This window comes from Carassius carassius, chromosome 39, assembly GCF_963082965.1.
Source record: "Carassius carassius chromosome 39, fCarCar2.1, whole genome shotgun sequence".
NCBI classification, from domain to species: Eukaryota; Metazoa; Chordata; class Actinopteri; order Cypriniformes; family Cyprinidae; genus Carassius; species Carassius carassius.
Window position 1 is genome coordinate 4,237,066 of NC_081793.1, and position 21,290 is coordinate 4,258,355.

A 21,290-nucleotide genomic window follows, 5' to 3' on the forward strand; every position below is an offset into this window, starting at 1 on the left:
TGCTCGTAATACAGTGCTCAATTAAAAACATCAATCTGTAACTTAATGTTGTTGTTCTTTACACTGTAAGTGAAACTTTCATACAGCAAGAGTACTAAAATGTCAATATTGATTTTGAAGGTGAAGTAATTGTTTTGTGAAGTATAAAAATATCTATAAAAACTGTTGTAGAAGCTCTTGATGTCTTAAGAATTTATTTAATAAAAATGTTTAATTTAAATTGGTGTCCTACTAATAAGCCTATTCATCTTGTAAAAGTAGCAAGCACCTTGCAAATGGAAGAAAATGTTTGAGAAATCACCAGTTTCAGTTTAAAGTAGTAAAGCCTCAGTAGTTTAATTTTAATTAAAATAATAATAATAAAAATACATAGAAATAATGTTTTTTGTAGTTTTACAATTTACATAAAACTCAGAGAGTTGTCCATGAAGCGAATTACACAGTAGTACACAGTAATTATGGTATCGATACTTAAAAGCAGGCCTACACAAAGAACAGCGATGCTAATGCTAGCTCAAGAACTACCGAATGTACAACCTGTACTTATACTTGTAGCATATCAACAATGTTTTAGGGTTTCGTTATAATTTAAATTGAGTCACAAATGCAAAAAAAAAAAATCAGGAGACATTTCAAGAAGTGAATTTGATTTATTGATGGTTAGTTGATTTTGCCTAGAATTATATTTTCATAACTCTCTTACTTTGTAGCACTATTAAGCTTATTTTTATTTTAAATATTTTTGTCCTGATGATGCCGTTCAATTCCCCCTCTATTTCTGATGCCAATCGCTTAGATAATAAATTATTTCAACATGCCATGATCGAATAACAAAGTTCATACAAACAGAGTTGGAATTCAGGTATAAAAATAAGTTCTAAGTGCCACACAAACTTTAATACTGTCACCTTTAAGGCATCTTAATATTTAACAAAAATGTGTCCATGTGTATTTAAACAATTGCTCTTACATCCCCCACTTAGAAGTGGGAAAATATTAGTAGCAAGCCTGTAAATAACTTATAAAATATAGCAAAACTACTTCTCAATGAACCAGATACACAGTGTCAACCATATCTAAAATGATCATAAAACATGCAGATACATACAAAAGAGTATGAATGGGTTTCATCTGATAAATCTCTCTGTACTTAGGTGTTAATGTAAATACTGAAAGAAAAACAACACAAAAACAAACCACTTTAAAATACAGTACCAAAGCTTATAAAGGTATATATAAAGGTGCGTCCGAAATCGCATACTTTCTGAGTAGCTACTACATTTGAATTTACTTTACGACCGTTAAAAAAGTGCGTTCCATATGAAATCCGGACGTACTTCATCTGCAATGTTGCTGCTGTCACATGACCTACCAGTGTCGCTTCATTTCCACTCATAAATTCTCTCCCGTGGCCTCATGGGATAGTAATGTGTCCATCATATGTGCACTTCAGAATCAGAAGTAGTAGGTCATCCGGGTACTTCTCCCTACTGATTTTCGAATACTATGAATTTGGACATACTACTTGGCTCAAATACTGTTTTTCACATACTATATTGTAGGGAAGTATGCCATTTCGGACGCAGCAAATGTCTGGATAAAAGTCTGTATCATGTAGCACATATTACTATGTGTGTCGAAATTACATTCAGTTGTAAGAATTCATTGTTAAAGGCAGTCGTTCAAAGGCAGCAGGCAGCATTGAACAAGGGTCCAGCCTAAATGTCTCTAATTTAGTCACAATTCAAATCTGATGGGGTCACCATTCTGAATGACCACAATTTATGACACAAGTTATGTTTAAATCAAGGGAATTGAAGCTTTGACAAATGTTTGGGAATGTTTGGGATTGAGATGTTGGCAGCCTTCAGACGGCCCTCTTCCTGAGTTACGTCAAAAGATGACTCATGTTCCTCAATATTGCAAAAATCCTCAAAAAAACTTGGGAAGAAATAAAGTTATCATAACTCTAAACAAACAATCACTACTGAAACTAGAAACACAACAGAATGGAACAGATTAACATTAAGATTACAGAGACTGTTAGTTAAAGGTTTTAAAACACTCCATATGCATCTCCACGGGTTGCCACAGCAAAGGCAGGGTAACCCTCGTAGGTTGCATAGGCAGTCAGGTCCTGGCCCAGAGAAACAGCCTGCTTCAGCTGGGTAACAGTGGTGCTGGCAATCGTATAACCTGTGAAACCAAAAGGAAAAGACTGTTGAAAGGTGTTTTTTAAATATATATATATATATATATATATATATATATATATATATATATATATATATATATATATATATATATATATATATATATATATATATATATATATATAATTATTTTTTTTTGCTTAGAAGGCACATATGTGGGTATCAGATGACAAGACCATTTAAAAAGATTTTTTTTTTTTTATTAAATTTTGAATCCAGGTAAATAGTTTAGGGTTACAGATATAGAGTATCTGTATTTCTATAAACATCAGGGTTTATGCATGTCTTAAAAAAGTCTTTGCCTAAAAAAATTGCCTTTATACAAATTAAGGGCTAACAAAAGAGCAGAATATCTTACATTTATAAAGTCATGGCACTAGATGTTGCATTTCAATGCAAAAAAAATGAATATCTTTCCCAATACACACACACACACACACACACACACACACACACACACACACACACACACACACACACACACACACACACACACACACACATAACAATTCTTTGTCACAGTCATGCATACATTTAAAGAATACAATGTATATATTTTGTATGTAGCTCGAGTAAATATACTCCGTAATGATATAATGAATTAAAAGCAAAGTCAATTAAGCAGCAGCCTTACAGACCTCACATACCTGGGAATGCAGCAGCGACTGCCGCAGCAGCGGAAGTGTCAGCGCCCTCTGTCTGAACACCGAGGATCTGCAGCGTGTGTTCGGCTGCATGCAGCTTCGCCTCATCCACTGATGAGCAGAGCTTGGCGGGGGTGAACGGATGTCTGATTGGGCACACAGAGAACATCAGTGGTAACAACAACAAAATAAATAAATAATAATATAAAAAAATATTGCTACGTGTTCTGCTCTTGTTGATTTTGATTGCTTCCATTGTACCCAATTGTAAGTCAATTTGGATAAAAGCGTCTGCTAAATGACTTACAGTAGGCTACTGTAAATGTAATATAATGTAAATGTAAAATATGCTATATATATACTTTTAACTATTGAAAAAACGTCAAACTCCTTGAGGGTCACAGTCATTAAATTTTTACCCTCCTCCAACACACATACTTGTAGTTTTCAAAGTCAAAGTCTTTCTAAGTCTTAAGGATTTGATTAGCTGGATCATGTCCGTTTAGGTTGAAGCTAAACTCTGTTAAACCTCAGAGAACTGAATTTGACACCTCTGAACTTCAGTAAACATTATATTCTAGTGTATTGTACTAAAACAGAACATGTTAGTGATAATTTCCAGAAGCTTTAAATAAAAATAAATGGAAGCTTTTAAATAACTGTTAATGTAGATCTACAGAGAACGGTCAAAGCAATGTAAATGTAAAACAGTGGTTCTCAACATTAAAACACTAATTGACCATTAACCACAACTTTCAGCCATCTTTATTTTACAGCTAAACTGTTTTACAATAGAACACAACCCACACGTTTGTGGGATATCAAAATCGAAGTGAAGGATACATCTATGCTACCTTAAGAAATCGGTCAAATGATAGTATCTCAGTAGACAGGATGAAAAGAGAGAGAGAACAGGAGAAAAGGAGGACATGCGGTCACCCCTAATCTAGGTAAGTAGATCCCAACCACATAACTGGGGAACCTGCATCACTGCACATTTTCATTGTCTCATGATCAGATCATTAGTAGTCTTCAAAACCAGAAATGGTTTTGAAGCCAGACATAATGAGACATACAAAATGTGCAGTTTTAGGGTTCCTCCAGGATTGTAGTTGGGAACCATTGATCTAGGCAGCTAACTAGGATTTGTGACACAGTTTATGTGGGTGTTTTTGCTTTGTGATGATGTGAGTGTGGTTGAGGTAGAGGTTGTGGCATACATATTTGGATATTGTGTAGCCAGAGCTGGGATGGTGACTTTGTAAAGGAACAGTTGCCTCTGATCTGGTGCAATAGCAGAGTGAAGCTGGTAAACGGGTTGCCCCCAGTTATTCTTTTGGCAAATATCCTCCAAGATCTGCAAACACATGCAAACTCATCCTTGGAAAAAATTTCCTTTGAAAAATTCCACCTTTTAAAATCCACAAGTGATCTTTTCAGTGAGGGTATGAGTGTACCTGTGGGGCGTGTTTGATGCCTTGGGGCTTCAGAGTGACTGGATTCATGGGTGTGAGCTCCATGCCAGGAAGAAGGTCATAGAGTTTGTCGTCGGGATGTTTGTCTGTCTTGAGTTGGTACATGGCACAGCCACGTCCCATGCCTGCATAAGCGAGGTACCCTCGCCCACCCAAACCTCTTACGCCCGCTGCCCCTACAGGTACATTCATGTAAATTTCTAGGAATGCAAAAAAGCATTAAATCGAATCAAATCACCAGAAATCACCCGGGTTTCAATCAAGATTTAGAGAAACTGATCATCATACAGATATATACCAAGCCAGTACATTACAGATGCTGCATCTCTGATTAGTGTCAGATCATTTATTTTATAAATGTGATAGATTTGATTTTTGGACCCCATTCATTCAGAACAATATATTATTGTCATTGGACTGTAATATGCAGGCATGGATAACAAATTCAAATGCTAAATAGGACAGAACAATATAGTAAAATACATTATGTTTATGGTCACATGCAAATGAAGATGCAAATATTATGCAGTTGAACTGCTACAATGAACAGATAGATAATGAAAGATCTTTACATAACTGTAATTTGACCTGGCTCTTTAAAGTCAACATGACAATAAAATTTACTTCCTGATCTTACTGAACACCACCGTGCACCATGTCACATTATAAATGTAAACTATAATTTGAAAGCATTTCATATTGATTTTGTTACTTATATGAAGTGTATTTTTTGGTCCGAGTGATTATATATATTCATTAAGAACTACTGATTTTTAGCAGATTCTTCACAAGCTTGATTAACAGTTACAGAATGATATTTCTTTTAATCATGTCTGGAACAGATTTCTACAAGTGAATCAGATTACCCACCTCTCACGGAGGGGGAGTGCACCAGCCCCCTGGAACTAATGTGCCCTTTGGTACTGGGAAAGCGGAACTGATTAGGGATGGCTGTGTATGCATGGGGGGCATAGAATATTGGTGCTCCTAGGTAGGCTGCTGAGGGGTCGTACATCTGGCCTACAGTGTAAGCATAGTCTCCTTGGAGCACAGTACCGCCACGACCCCCTGTGCCTCGGGTGTACCGAACATAGCTGTCCTTATCCACAGGCTTGGCTAGGGTGACCTCAATGGGAGAACCGTCAATGACCTGGAGGGAAGACAGAGTTTTTTCTATGGAAATATTTCATAAGGATTCAAGTGAGTTTCTGGTAGGTTGTCTTGCCTTTCCATTCAGTGCGTTCATGGCATTGATGGCATCCTCTCTTTGAGAGAAATGAACAAAAGCGTAATCTCTGATCTTCTTCACCCTTTCAACGGCACCTGTAGATTAGCAAACACTGTAAATATTGAAATGAAATCCTTGAAATCTTTTCTTCAGAGTTCAGACTTAGCAACTGGTTATTTATTTGGGGCTTGATTTTCTAAGTGCTCATATTTGATATAGAAAACGTTAAAAGAGTTGCACTGAAAGATTGACCTGAGCCATATCCAGAGACCAGAATATTAAAGAGACTTTTTGTTAGCTCACCATGTTTGATGCTGTTAAATTCTTTCTCTAGAGTTTCCTCTGTGGTGGGCAACATCAGATTACGAACATAGAGGATCTTCACAGTGGCCATGGTGTCCTCGTCTACCTCAACTTCAGGTTCAGCCCAGTCTACTGCAATAGGATGACCCCACAGCTGAATTCTCCCTGGAAAGAGATGTCAGTGGCTAGTCTTTTATCTCTCACTCATCTTCTTTGGGCAGTGAACTGAGTATCTTTGGAGTCAACAGGAGTTCAGCCTGTGGGAAATCAATAAAATCCTGCCCTTCTCTGGAAACCGACAATTACTTTGAAAAATGTTTGAAAATTTTGAAACAGAAGTGTGAGTGGTTTTTGGACAAGATTATTTGTGTGATATAGCTCAAATTATTTGATGTATATTGGGTGTTACCTGGCAGTAGTTTTCTCCTGGCCATGGCAGCAGCTCTATGGCTCTCATACTCAACAAATGCGAAACCTCGATTCTTGGTCTTGTCAGCAGCACTTGGATAAACGATGACATCCATGACACCATCCGTCACTTTCTTCATCTCTGCCAGGATCTCTTCTCTCTTTTTGGTCTTTGGAATGCCGCCCACAAATAGACGACAGTTGTCTACACTTGCGCACACACCAAGAAGTCTTCCATTCCTGTGTGAAGATGAAGAATGTTTCATCAGTTTTTTTGTTTGTTTTTTTTTGGTTCTGCATTGTCTACAAGATATCCAGTTTAAACAATGACTGACCGGATTTCATAATTGTTCAGTTGTTTCATGGCATTCTTAGCTTCTTGTTTTGTGTAGAAGGTAACAAATGCGTAGCCCCGATTATTGCCATTGAAGTCCATCATCATCCGTACTTCATAAATTTTGCCGAACTGCGGAGACAGGTTCAACACACTAAAGTATCTACAGAAGCCTGTTTATATCTCAGAGTAAAAAATTTTGTTAAATAAATCAACATTATGGAAAATCAAAGCAAATAAATGTGCAATTGCAAGATTTAGTCACAATTACCTAATGCGATTACATATTTAATTATTTTATGAATTTGGTTAAAGAAATTTTAAATGTATTTATCTAAAATAATAGAAGTTGACCAGTTTTCCCCTTTACTTTTTCACAGAGCGGCACCAATTCATCCTCAAAGAGGTCTCGAGGAAGCTTTCCCACAAAAATCTCACTGCCTCTCTCTGGAGGTGGGCCTTCCCAGCCCGGTGGTGGACCACCATATCTCCTCTGGCCATTTTCCTGAGGAGAAACCAACTCTGTAATATACTTCAAGTTCATGTGCACACTGAGATGTGGGCAAAGTACAACCATGAATGAGTATGCTACTGCTCTAGACCTCAAGGATGAACAAATCATTGTACTGATCCACAGACATATGCTGCTGTTTTCCTTCACAGATGGAGATGAAGGAGGTTTTCCATTTTCACCACATGATGGTGCCACTATACATGCTAAAATCTGCATAAGACCACCACACGAATATCTCCAGTAGTGAAAACATGAAAGAAATGGATCTTATAGACCAGAAGAATTTCAGTCACATGTATAAGAGTCCAATTAAACAAGTGTTTCTATCCCATAATCCCACAGTGGCACCTGTCCTGTTACTCCTACCTGGTGTATGTGATATCCTGTGCGCTGGATCAGAGCACGCAGCGCAGTCTCTTTCTGCGTACCAGCCAATCCATCTGCGCATTTTTGATTGGTTTCCATTGTGAGTGATTATCAGCAATAAATCAGCAAAATTAGATGTGCTCACTGAAATTAAATCAAAGTTCAAACACACATAAATGACATAGCAAGGCAGCATTCTCCTGTACATGATAAGAAGCCAGTTCATGTCTCTCGCGGACAGGTACAAAGGTAAGAGATTCATGTGCCCTAACCATGCTCTTTTAAACAACACGAATCCATTAGAAAACTGCCATTCTATTCATTTATACGTAAGAGAAAACTGTATAACAAAGATCTGATCCATCCTAGTGGAGGAGAAACATGATTATTTGGTCTTAATCTAAGCATCTGTCATCTTAGTATATACATTTTGTAAAAACAAATGTTCCATGGACCCTCTAACAACCTCTCGTGGCCCCGTCGTGCAAAACCATTTGTATAAAATCTCTTAAAGAGATGATGGCAACATATGGTGTTTTTAATCAATAAATGTCTCCTTACAAATAAAAACATCAGAGACACTGTTTTCATCAGTGTCTCTGATGAAAGTCAGTTTGAACTGCTTGAAGAAAGCTTTGGGTAGATATCAGCTTTTTATCTTCTGGACAGCATTGGCAAAAAAGTGGGGATAAAAAAAGAAAGAAAAAAAACCCCATTTTCCTCACCTCCAGGTCAGTGTAATTATTAACTGAAGAGAGCAAATCAAAAAAGCATACATTCATTGAGTCACATATGTTTCTATAGGAGGACATCTGTGTCCTGCCCTTATTTCACACTTTGTTTCAACCTGTGTCCCACAATCAGAAATTAGAAAATATAAAATCATAATTTTATTATTTCATCAGAAGGTTGCTATAAGGTGACTATAAATATCTCAGCAGACTAAAGGGATAGTTTACACACACACACACACACACACACACACACACACACACACACACACACACACACACACATATATACATATATATATATATATATATATATATATATATATATATATATATATATATATATATGTATATATATAGCCTATATGTATATATATATAGCCTGCATATATTTATTTATACACACAGACACACACACACATAGTTTTCTTTTAGAATACAAAAAAAATACTAGAAAATAAAACTATACAATTAACACGAATAGCAGCTCTGATAAATATTTTTTTCATTAGTTGATAAGTTCAGATTAAAATCTATGACTTCTGATTGCAGACTTTGCTGACTGAGCAAATCTGAGAACATTGCAGAGTTCTCTTCAGAGACTACTCTATCTGTTTCTGATGAGAAAAACATGTGCAGGCAGGAGACTGAAGCAAAAGTGTCCATTTATCTTGATCTTATGTTAACAAGATCTCCCTCTTTCTTTTCAGATGAGAGTGATATCAATCGTGATTGAATCACATGGGCACGGATCTTTAAAACCATCAGTGGCGTGTCTATTTGTCTTTGTCAGCTTCATTTGATCAAAGAGAGATGCTGAAGGCAACAAAGGAGTGTGAGCACAGAATAGGGGTCAAAGGTGACAAGACTGCCAGTCATTTTTAAAAAACATCTGCATGCAATCATGAAAGCACTGATGAGACCAAACTTAAACTATAATAAAAATGAAAACTACATATACAAAAAACAGATATAAACAATATGTCAATGTTTTTTTTTTTTCATTTAGCACAGTTTTATACAGAGCGACCTACAAATAAGGACAATAGAAGCAATCAAAACCAACAAAAGTGCAATAATATGTAAGTGCTGTGACAAGTCTCGGTTAGCCTAACGCACCATACGTAACATTATAATGATACATATATTTTATATTTTTTTGCATGTACAGGTACAGTATAAGGTTAGGATTTGGATCCAAGATACATTTTACACATAAAAATAACCATTTAGTTGTTAAAATATACTTTTTTCAAATCTTATATTGCTTAGTCCATTGAGTGAGGGAGGACTGCCATTGGCATCCCCTTAAAAATAGGTGCATGATGCCCCTGGAAATATCTGTGTGCTGTTTTGAATTTTATCTGGTTTTCTTTACATTAATTTTTCAATGCAACACTTCCCACTTGCAATGACAGTGCTACTGTGTTCGGCTCTGCAAATTCAGTATCTTGTGCAAAGCACAAAGTGAGATGATATTACCGCAAGCTTTTGCAGTTGGCAAATGTGTCCTTTCATTCAATCCATACAGTACATGAGACCAAGAAATCTTTACTAAGGGTCATAAATGACAATTTTCTTGAAGCTCAAACATTAGGGATTAAAAAGAGATGGCTGAACATTAGGAATCCATTAAAGAGAGCATTTTAAGACAGTAATGAAAGGACTCCATTAGTCTGCAGTCCATCCACTCTCTCTTCTGGACAGCCTGGTTACCGTTTGCATAAACAAGATAACTAGACGTGTGCTTATCGGGCATGGATATCTGGCTGCTTTTCAGCCTATGTTGACTGAAGCTAAATACACATGTTCTGAAGGCCATTGTGCTGTACTGAAACTGCAACACAAATGCAGGGAATATAATATTTGTAATTGCACTTCAGTTGCATGGTACATTTGCTGCCTGCCTCTGTATTTAAGCTTTTAAGACCATGAATCATAAATTATGTCATATGCACTGTGCCCCCACCCCATCACACTTGTACACACTGCTGCTGCTAGTTAAAAACCATCTGTGAGGTTCAGTGTGGAGTGTTCAATAAATACTGTATGTTGGAGAAGTACCATAAGTTTTAGTAACTGTAGTGATAAGCTCTGGGTTTGTGTTATAGCTGACCTTCTTAAAACTATATTAAAACTCATGTGCATGTATGTATTTTGAAATATTAAATTTGAAGAAAGGTTAAACAAGACTAGCTAATTTCTGCATTATAAACACTGATGAAGAATCACAAAAGAGTGTGTGCTGTTGAATCTTAAAATCGAAATACCTTTGGTATAAGTAAGCTGAAATAATTAGTCAAATTAATGTTTATAATTCATTGACCCCTTGTGTATATCTTACCTAGACAGCACCCTCAATCGTACGATAAAATAGTTTAAATGCAAACTGATTAATTGCGTTGCACAATTAAAAACATCAAATACAAGCAACAGAGCTGTATGAAGTAGCACAGTGTTTTTAAACACTGCCACTACCTTTATCTTGCCACTACCTGACAAGGCTCCTTCTGTCATATAATTTGCTATTAAAGAAGCAACTTACCTGAGCAATTTCAGAGATCACCACCCAGAAGTCTCAGACCCTCATTCTGCTGAATTTGGCAACGTGTCACTGGGGTGATTCTGTAATCACATCATATCAAACTCCAAAGGTTCACTGTCCTAGGGCTGCTTTACAAGCCGGCATGGTTAAACGTTAACCAGCTCTATCTCTGCCTCTCGCTGTAGGCCAGCCCTTTTGACCAGGAACAGCGATCATGGTTTGTCTGCAGCAGGGATCAAGCCTCCTGAACCACGGATCATGCTGCAGAAGACTTGTAATGCTCTTTTTTCCTCAAATATTTATATATTTTTCTGACAAATACAATCTACAGGCTAACCAAAAGCACAAATAAACGTAAAAAATAAAATATTTGCTTGAATTCAAGGGGTTTGAGATGGAGTTATAAAAATGGGCCCCAGCAGTTCGGACATGTTTTGGGTCCCCCTCAACACAGGGTCAAGGACAACATTTAAAGTTGTCCTTACTGATGACAGTCCTGATGTTTTTTTTATTTGTAAGGAGACATTTATTGATTAAAAACACCATAGGTTGCCATCATCTCTTTAAGAGATTTTATACAAATGGTTTTGCACGACGGGGCCACGAGAGGTTGTTAGAGGGTCCATGGAACATTTGTTTTTACAAAATGCATATACTAGTCATTGTATATACTACATTACAAAAATGGCAATAATGACATTTATAATGTTACAAAATATTTCCATATGAATTATGTTCTTTTGAGTGTCCTATTCATCAAAGTATCCTTAAAAAAACGCATATTAGAATGCTTTCTGAAGCAGCATGTTACACTGAAGCTGTTGAAAATTCACACTGTTAAAAAAAGATTCTTTATTGACATGGATTGTTTCATAAATAACTTTTCCATGTCCTTGGACCATTTCTATTTCTGTATTTGTGATAAAATAAAATGCAGCCTTCGTGAGCATAAGGAAATGTCATCTTTTAATTATTTATTCTTTCACAGAATAAATGCCTTTAACACTGAAAACATATGGCTGCCTTTATATCTTAGGAACAAAACCATTACAACTGATCACCTTTGAGCCTTAGAGAGTCGGAAATCTGATGTATACATCATAACAAGTCTGAAAAAAGACCAAATGCTATGTTTTTCTGTTTTGAACTCCTAGATTGTTCTTACTTTCCACTCAACACCAGGTATTGACAAAGTAAACATGCTACTGCTGATGTCTTGTCATGGCCCAGTGTTTGCTGTCTCCTGACGTGTTTGTTTGACTTTGATATGGACAAGTGACCCCATGCTCCCTGTGCTCTCAAGACAAACTCTGTGCTACATAGGATCCACTGATGTGAATTTCTTGTGAATACTGCATTAAATGACATCCAACAGTGAAGTTCACTAAGTGTGAAATTAATTTAATTCAATTTAAGTTTATTTCCATAGCGATTTTTATGATACAAATCATTGCAAAGCAACTTTACAGAAAATGTAGTTTCTACAATATTTAGTAGTAGCTTATCAGTTGTGACTGTCAGTTTATGTGCATATGACAGAAATTTTCTGAAAAATGTAAACAAGATGTAGTCAGCCAGATGATGAACACTATTAACAGCAATTATTATAGGAGGCAATCACACTTGTAGCAATAATTGTTAGTTCTGTTTGTTGATTCAGGGTTAGCATCATCTGGGGTCCTCTGAGGGTCAGCATCATCTCTTCTCAGGTGTTCTCGATCCAGACTGGAGCTTGTGTTAATCCTAGTTACCACGGGATGTAAATCCCATCGCAAAACAGAGAAACAAATAGAGACATAATTAGCATAACTGCTGTTCCAACCAATTAAAATTAATTAATTAATTCTTTAAAATAAAGAATAATAATGTGCATTTGATCAGATCAAATACAACTGCAGTCACAAATTATGAGATGCATTATCTGAATGCTTGGCAAAAGAGATGTGTTTTTAATCTAGATTTAAACAGAGAGAGTGTGTCTGAACCCCGAACATTATCAGGAAGGCTATTCCAGAGTTTAGGAGCCAAATGTGAGAAAGCTCTACCTCCTTTAGTGGACTTTGCTATCCTAGGAACTACCAAAAGTCCAGCGTTTTGTGACCTTAGGGTGCGTGATGGGTTGTAGCGTGGTAGAAGGCTAGTTAGGTACACAGGAGCTAAAACATTTAGGGCCTTATAGGTAAGTAATAATAATTTGTAACTGATACGGAACTTAATAGGTAGCCAGTGCAGAGACTGTAAAATTGGGGTAATATGATTATATTTTCTTGACCTGGTAAGGACTCTAGCTGCTGCATTTTGGACTTACCTGTAGCTTGTTTATTGAAGATGCAGGACAACCACCTAGAAGTGCATTACAATAGTCCAGTCTAGAGGTCATGAATGCATGAACTAGCTTTTCTGCATCAGAAACAGATAACATGTTTCGTAGCTTGGCAGTGTTTCTAAGATGGAAGAATGCGGTTTTTGTAACATGGGAAATATGGTTTTCAAAAGACAAGTTGCTGTCTAATATAACACCCAGATTTTTGACTGTAGAGGAAGTAACAGTACATCTGTCTAGTTGCAAACTGTAATCTACGAGATTCTGTGTACTGTTTTTTGGTCCAATAAGTAATATGAGATGAAATGAGATGAAGCCTTGATCTGACGCAAGAAGCAAGTCATTTTTAATTTTAACAAGTACAATATCTGTGCTATGGTGGGGCCTGAAACCTGACTGAAATTCTTCATACAGATCATTTTTTTTGCAGGAAGGAGCACAATTGAGCAGACACAACATTTCCTAACATTTTAGACATAAATAGAAGATTTGAAATGGGCCTATAATTTGCTAGTTCACTAGGATCTAGTTGTGGTCTCTTAATAAGAGGCTTAATAACTGTCAGCTTGAATGGTTTTGGGACGTGACCTAAAGATAACCACGAGTTAATAATACTGAGAAGCAGCTCTTCGGCTACGGGCATCAAATCTTTCTGTAATTTAGTGGGTACAGGATCTAATCAACATGTTGTTGGTTTAGATGCAGTTATAAGTTTTTTGGCTCTTTCGGTCCTATAGTTTTAGTCTATTTTAGTATTAGACACTGTAGAATCTACATTTGTTATTATATTTCTGATGTTATCTATTTATAAGTGAAGAAATTCAATAAACTCATTACTTTTAAACGTTGATGGAATATTTGAATCGGGTGGCGTCTGTTTATTTGTTAATCTAGCCACTGTGCTAAATAAAAACCTTGGATTGTTTCAGTTTATTTTTTTAGAGTTTGTGGATATGCTCTGCCCTAGCAGTTTTCAGGACCTGTCTAGAGTTGGACATACTGTATTTCCATGCAATTCTAAAAACTTCCAAGTTAGTTTGTCTCCATTTGCACTCAAGACTACGATTTTCTTTCTTGAGAGAGTGAGTATTACTGTTATACCATGACACAATATGTTTTTCTCTAACCTTTTTCAATTTGATGGGGGCAACAGCTTCTAATGTATTAGAGAAAATAGTGCCCATGTTGTCAGTCATTTCGTCTAATTCATGTGTATTTTTGGGTACCAATAGCAGTTGAGATAGATCAGGCAGGTTATTTGCGAATCTGTCTTTGGTGGCTGGAACAATAGTTCTGCCCAGACGGTATCGCTGAGACATATAGTTAATATCAGTCATATGCAGCATGCACGATACAAGGAAATGGTCTGTAATATCATCACTTTGGGGTACAATATCTATAGCAGTAAGATCGATTCCATGCGATATAATTAAATCTAGTGTATGATTAAAACGATGAGTGGGCCCGGTGACATTTTGCTTGACTACAAAAGAGTTTATTAGGTCAGTAAACGCAAGTCCTAATGCCTCATTTGTATTGTCAAAGTGAATATTAACATCTCTGACAATTAGCCCTTTATTAACTGAAAGGTCTGAGTGGAAATCTGCAAATTCTTTTAGGAATTCTGTATATGGCCCTGGTGGTCTATACACAGTAGCCTGACAGTGTAACATTAAGTAGAAGTTAAACCTATATCCTGTTTTCTGGGTAACATTGAGAATATCACTATATATTGTTGCAACACCTCCCCCACGACCAGTCTAATGGGGCTCATGCTTATAACAGTAGTTTGGTGGAGTAGACTCATTTAGACCAAAATAATCATTTGGTTTTAGCCAGGTTTTAGTCAAGCACAGTACATCAAAACTATTATCTGTGATCATTTCATTAACAATAACTGCTTTAGGTGTGAGTGATCTAATGTTTATGTGCCCAAACTTAAAAAAACTGTTTTTGTTCATTTATTTGACATTTTTCTGGTTTAATCACGATAAGATTTTTTTCGAGATTCTACATTAAATTTGTATTTTGACCCCACTGTTCGGGGAACAGACACAGTCTTAATAGATTGGAAAACAGTTAATGAAGATCAAAAGCTTTTATATTTCATAAACATAATTTTTTATAGATACAATTTTAATGAGTCACGATTCAGATTTAGCAAACAAAATGGCATGGCGAGTGAAACGGCTCCCCCTTGTGAAAAAAAAACACCTACTGTCTGATGAAAATGAGTTGGGTGAGGGCTTTATTTTTTATTTGATCAGATTCAGCCAATCAGAGGCGCGAACTGTGATTAATTCAGTGATTCACACAAATCTTTGCCTCTTTAAATGCAAATGTTGCTGTTGAAAGACATATTGTCTAAGACTTATTGAAAACACTGCCACAAATAGTAACAAAAAGGATATATGCACTAGCAGCACAGCAAAAAGCCTGAGAGCTATTGACTCTTAAAAGGCTTCTTTTACAGAATTCTATTGATTTCTGTTTGGTCCATGTGTAAATTGGGCTTTCTTTACTCAAGCTCTGTCAGTAGCCACCTACAATCACAGTCTCTCTCACACACACACACACACACACACACACACACACACACACACACACACACACACACACACACACACACACACACCTGCTTGCGGTTCCATCAAACCCATCGTTTCATCACAATTTCACCATCCAGTTAGGCACATCAACCATAACTCCTTCAAAAATGGCCAGAAATCATGGAGTTATGATTGATGACCAGCTTACTCTCTCAGACCATATTGCTCAAACTGCTCAGTCCTGCAGATTTGCTTTATTCAACATCAAGAAGATCGGGCCCTTTCTTTCGGAACATGCTTCACAACTTTTTGTTCAAGCTCTTGTTCTGTCCAGGCTGGATTATTGCAATGCTCTCTAGGCAGGTCTTCCAGCCTGTTCTATCAAACCTTTAAAATTAATCCAGAATGCCGCAGCAAGATACATTTTTAATGAGCTGAAATGAATGCATGTCACACCTCAGTTTATGAATTTGTACTGGCTACCAATAGCTGCTCACATAAAATTCAAGACATTAATGTTTGCTTACAAAACCACCACGGGCTCTGCAATACAAACATGACACAAGCATATTCAAGCAAAAGCCAGCATATATTAGTTCTGTGAAACAAAGCAAAACCAGTGTTACTCAACTATTGAGAAGAAACAAAGCAACCTCAACCTTGCTATGTTTACTGCATTAAGCTAACTGAGACTTGTTATAGCACTTGCATATCATTGCTCTCTTTTTTTTTTGATTGGTTCCGTTATCCTCATTTGTAAGTCGCTTTGGATAAATGCATCTACTAAATGACTAATTGTAAATGTTGTTGCTCTTATTTTAAATTCCCTCCTTACATAGTACAAATAGTACCAAAACTGAGGTTTAATATGGCTGAAGAAAAAAAAAGGGTTAAGGAGTGTAGCAGGAAGTCAGCAAAATATCAGAGAGACCTCATCATTTAAAAAAAATAGCTCACCTAATACTCTGACCCATTAATATTTTACTTTCCATAAAAAATAAAAAATAAAAATTTGATGTTAGGAAGAATGGCTTTATGCTAGCAGACTCTAAAAAGCCACAATAAATGTCATCCATATGAGTTATGAGTTATATTAGTAGTCTTCTAAAGCCATACATACTATTTCCAACAAATTATAGACAGGAAGTTATTCATTTTCAATGGAGGGTAGTATGGGAGCTGCTTTGACTTCCAATCAATTGCACATGCAGCATTTACTGATCAGATTTGAGCTTTGGGAGGGTTGAAATATTCAAATTTATAACTGCTATACCAGATATAATGAAACATTTAAATCAAAACTATGTGCGTGTGTCACGATCGGTGTTACAGAAAACACAGGAGAAGGAACCAATCGCAGGTAAGTCATTTATTAAAGGGTAATCCAAAAGGGGAAAACAGTCCAGGCAGGGTCAAAACCAGAATATCCAAATCCAAAGATAAACAAGACACAAAGACAAGGCAAGGCAAGATGACGGACATGAATAAACTTTCAACATTAAACAAGGACTCCGTAACACAGACTCAGACAGACCGGGTATAAATAGACAGAAGGATAATGAGGGAACAGGAGACAGGTGGGGAACAATCAATTACTAACAAGGAGGAAGGTGACCAAATAAGGGAACAGGAAGTGATAAGGTGACAGACACCGTGAGAAAGGGGGACATCTAGTGGAAACCCAGGGACACAACCCAGACACTGTGACAGTACCCCCCCTCTACGGAGCGGCTCCCAGACGCTCCACGACAGACACAAAACAGAGACCAGGAGGGAGGCGGACAGGTGGAGGCTCAGGGGGAGGGACGGAGGGCCAGAAAAAAAATCATGGGGAACAGATACCAGAATTGTAGACACAAAACAGAGAGACCAGGAGGGAGGAGGACCGGAGGAGGTTCAGGGGGAGGGACGGAGGGCCAGGCTCACAGAGAGGAACAGGGACAGGAGTGAACACAAAAACAAAAAACAACATGAAGACCCTTCAGGGCGGGGCAGAAGACCACCACGTCCGTGTGGTGGAGACTGGAGTCCCCCAGGGCGGAGCAGAGGACCACCACAACAGTGTGGTCAGGCCGGAAGCCTCCCAGGGCGGAGCAGAAGACCACCACAACCGTGTGGTCAGGACGGAAGCCCCCCAGGGCAGAGCAGAAGACCACCACAACCGTGTGGTCAGGACGGAAGCCCCCCAGGGCGGAGCAGAAGTCCACCACAACCGTGTGGTCAGTACGGAAGCCCCCCAGGGCGGAGCAGAAGACCACCACGTCCTTGTGGACGAAGCCAGAGTCCTCCAGGGCGGAGCGGAAGACCCCCACAACCGTGTGGTCAGGGCGGAAGGCCCCCAGGGCGGAGCAGAAGACCACCACAGCCATGTGGTCAGGACCAGAGCCTCCCAAGGCGGAGCAGACCTCCGTGCGGCTGGATCAACGGGACAACGAAACTCTGGTAATCCCCTGGTGTCCTTACTGGACTCCAGAAGATTGGTGCTGGCCTGACACTGCTCATGAAGATCACTGGTGACTTGCATTTGCTCATGAAGATCAATGGTGACTTGCCTTTGTTCATGAAGATCAATGGTGACTTGCCTTTGTTCATGAAGATCAGAGGTGACTTGACTCAGTCCTTGAAGATCAGAGGTGACTTGACTCAGTCCTTGAAGATCAGAGGTGACTTGACTCAGTCCTTGAAGATCAGAGGTGACTTGACTCAGTCCTTGAAGATCAGAGGTGACTTGACTCAGTCCTTGAAGATCAGAGGTGACTTGACTCAGTCCTTGAAGATCAGAGGTGACTTGACTCAGTCCTGGATGGCAACCAGCCAAGCGCCACAACTTAAGATGGCCGCCAGTCCAGCACCACTGCCCAGGATGGCTACCAGCCAAGCGCCACAGCCCAAGATGGCCGCCAGCCCAGCACCAATGCCCAAATTGGCCACCGGTTCAGCGCCACAGCCCAAGATGGCCGTCAGCCTAGCGCCACAGCCCAAGATGGCCGTCAGTCCAGCGCCACAGCACAAGATTGCCGCTAACCGACATCTAGTGGAAACCCAGGGACACAACCCAGACACTGTGACAGCGTGAGGTGAGAATTATCACATTTCTGGTAATAAAATGTTGATTAGCCAACACTGCTTTTCTTTCTAACATATTGGCTGTTATTGTATTATTATTATTTCATTAATGTATGTATATATTTATACATTCATTATTAATTTATGCCAGGGTGAATTTCACCAGCTGAATAAATGAATAGTATAACAGCAGCTTTACAACCTGTTTGAAAGTTCAATACAAGTGCCGCTAAGTCAAAATGGCAAAATTGTATGTGAATTTTTGAGATGGCAAAAAATAGGATCTCAGTTATACTGCTTTCAAGAGCACCTATGACACTCATACTGTCGGTTGTGCGTTCGTTATTATGACGTGACGTGTTTATGTTCCACTCACTGATCTCCATAGATCTATTATTATATTATATATTATACGTAGATCAGTGTTTGAAATCGATACATCCCTTCCACAATTCTGCAACTCATGTAGCATCTAGAATACCAAGTTTCCCACTTCTAAATGTGACTTTACTTGATCCTGCATGTGCTTGAAACTTGTAATTACTATTTTTTGAGTCCTCTCTGGCAGGCTGCTGTTGTACCCAGACCACAGTGTACTGAAGCGAATAGAATGATTTCCCACTGGAATAACCAAGCCATTTAACTCACTCTTCATAAGCATGAGGAGACTCAATTACAGACATGATTGTTGTGAGATCAGCTGGGAGTGAACTTTAGTTCTCTATAATCGAATATCTGCGTGGAAATACCATGAATTCACCTTTATCTCATTTAAATTCAGGTTAACTGCACTTTCTGATATATGTGCTGATAGGGAGAATGATGAGAGCCATAATGGAAGAGAACAAGCGATTTCAAAGCATTTTTAAATCTATTTGATAGCCTGCTATACGTATTATGAAATACTGCAGTAGGACATTTTATGTGATTCCGATTTGAGTTATGTTTCAAAGATCAGCTTTCTTTAGGAGAACTAGGCAGCTCTTGCTTGGTTTGTGATATATTATGTAATATACTATATTCAATTAATATCCCCTTGACCCTTCTTACCTTCTTGCATTTTCATTTTTGCTGTTTCCACCTTCTTTTTCATTAAAAGCTTCCAACTTCTTTGATTAGAAATGCAACTAAAGCTATAACCCACCTTAACCAATAAGTAAAAACAATTTGTTAGAGCATCCCAACCAGTCCAACAGTCAAAAGCACAAGTTTTGGGCATTCACTTCCATTCATTCACATGAAAACACGGAAAACCAGAAAACACAAGCTCATGCGAAGAAGTTTATATTTTCTAAAGACCAAGTTTAGCAACTCAAAAGAAAATGTTTTACCAACAGAAGATCTACTGTAAATATAACAGATTGACCCTGTCAAGGTAGCACCATATTTATAGTATATATATTTTTGACAGGAATGAAAATGAGGTGGTGGAGAACAGAAACACAGTGCGTTCAATAGATTGTTGTTGTTTATACCGATTGTTCAAGCTGATGAAACGTCTTTATGGACGAAAATAAATAAATAATTCAAGACTCAAAAACTCCACAAAACAGTTTTGAAAGTTGTGACTTGTGAAAATGATGTGATTTAGAACCTTTATTCTGTGTGTGCCATTGTAAAGACTGCAAGTGTATACCTCTCCTTTTCATCTGTCTTAAATTCAGGGCGGCATCTAATCTGACTAAGGACTATACAAATACAAAGAATACAAAAACTCCCACTTTTAACTGATTTGACCATGCATTGTGCAATGCAGAAGAATTTAATGGATTTAGCTGCAGTGACACTATCGGATAAGAACACATTTCAACTAAATTGAGCTGAAAAATGATTATAAATTTGTAACATTGGCACTGTTACTGAAATGAATAGAATCAACATTTAACTGGATTGATCTGAATAATGGCACTTTTTTTCTGTCGAGCTGAATGGAATTTGTTACATAACTAATTCATTTTTAACATCAACACTGTTATTGAACTGAACTGAACCAACAATTGATTCAAGATAAACAATGAAACAGTTTTCTTATGCAGAGCTGCTAAGCTAAAATTGAATTAGTTTCATAATTTGTGAATTTTTCTGCATAATCACTGTTATTTTCATGTACCTGTTTTGAAACAATGAATGTTATATAAAGTGCAGGTTATTTTACTTGACTTACAATGAAAGTCAATGGGGTAGACATACGTATAGACAATTTGTGTTATCACGGAAGAAATACATTTAAAGGTGACATATCATGACATATCAAGTGCTATAATCAGGTGCATCTACCAACCAAGTGTAAGGGAAACAGGTCAATTTAGCTCAAAGGGAATCATTTAAGATTTTAAAGGGAATTTGAACAGAATCACTGTTTGACGGCTGATCACTGAGATGCCCTGCGATTCACTGAACGAGCCATTTAACATCAAATCTGTGCTGGATATTAATATCCAAACTATAGTGAAAATACTATCAATTCGCACAGTAACAAGATCGGCAGTTTAAGACATTAACTGGTAAGCACAAAACACAAGATACTTCTCTTTTCAATATGAATAAGGCTTTATTAGATAAATCTAAGACATATAAACTAATCTAACACA

The 21,290-nt window shown here is 37.6% G+C and overlaps 1 protein-coding gene across 1 annotated transcript; it reads right to left on the reverse strand.

The window, feature by feature from the left end:
* Positions 1-630: 630 nt before the first annotated feature.
* LOC132121258 (APOBEC1 complementation factor-like) lies at positions 631-10,893 on the reverse strand. Its single transcript, XM_059530479.1, has 12 exons — positions 10,762-10,893; positions 7,486-7,629; positions 6,976-7,110; positions 6,607-6,737; positions 6,273-6,511; positions 5,864-6,028; positions 5,558-5,655; positions 5,203-5,482; positions 4,315-4,532; positions 4,078-4,214; positions 2,861-3,003; positions 631-2,196 (listed from the first exon to the last, which is right to left on the reverse strand). Exons 2-12 carry the CDS (start codon positions 7,582-7,584, stop codon positions 2,057-2,059), a joined length of 1,785 nt encoding a protein of 594 aa, XP_059386462.1. The 5' UTR covers positions 7,585-7,629; positions 10,762-10,893; the 3' UTR covers positions 631-2,056.
* Positions 10,894-21,290: the final 10,397 nt, after the last annotated feature.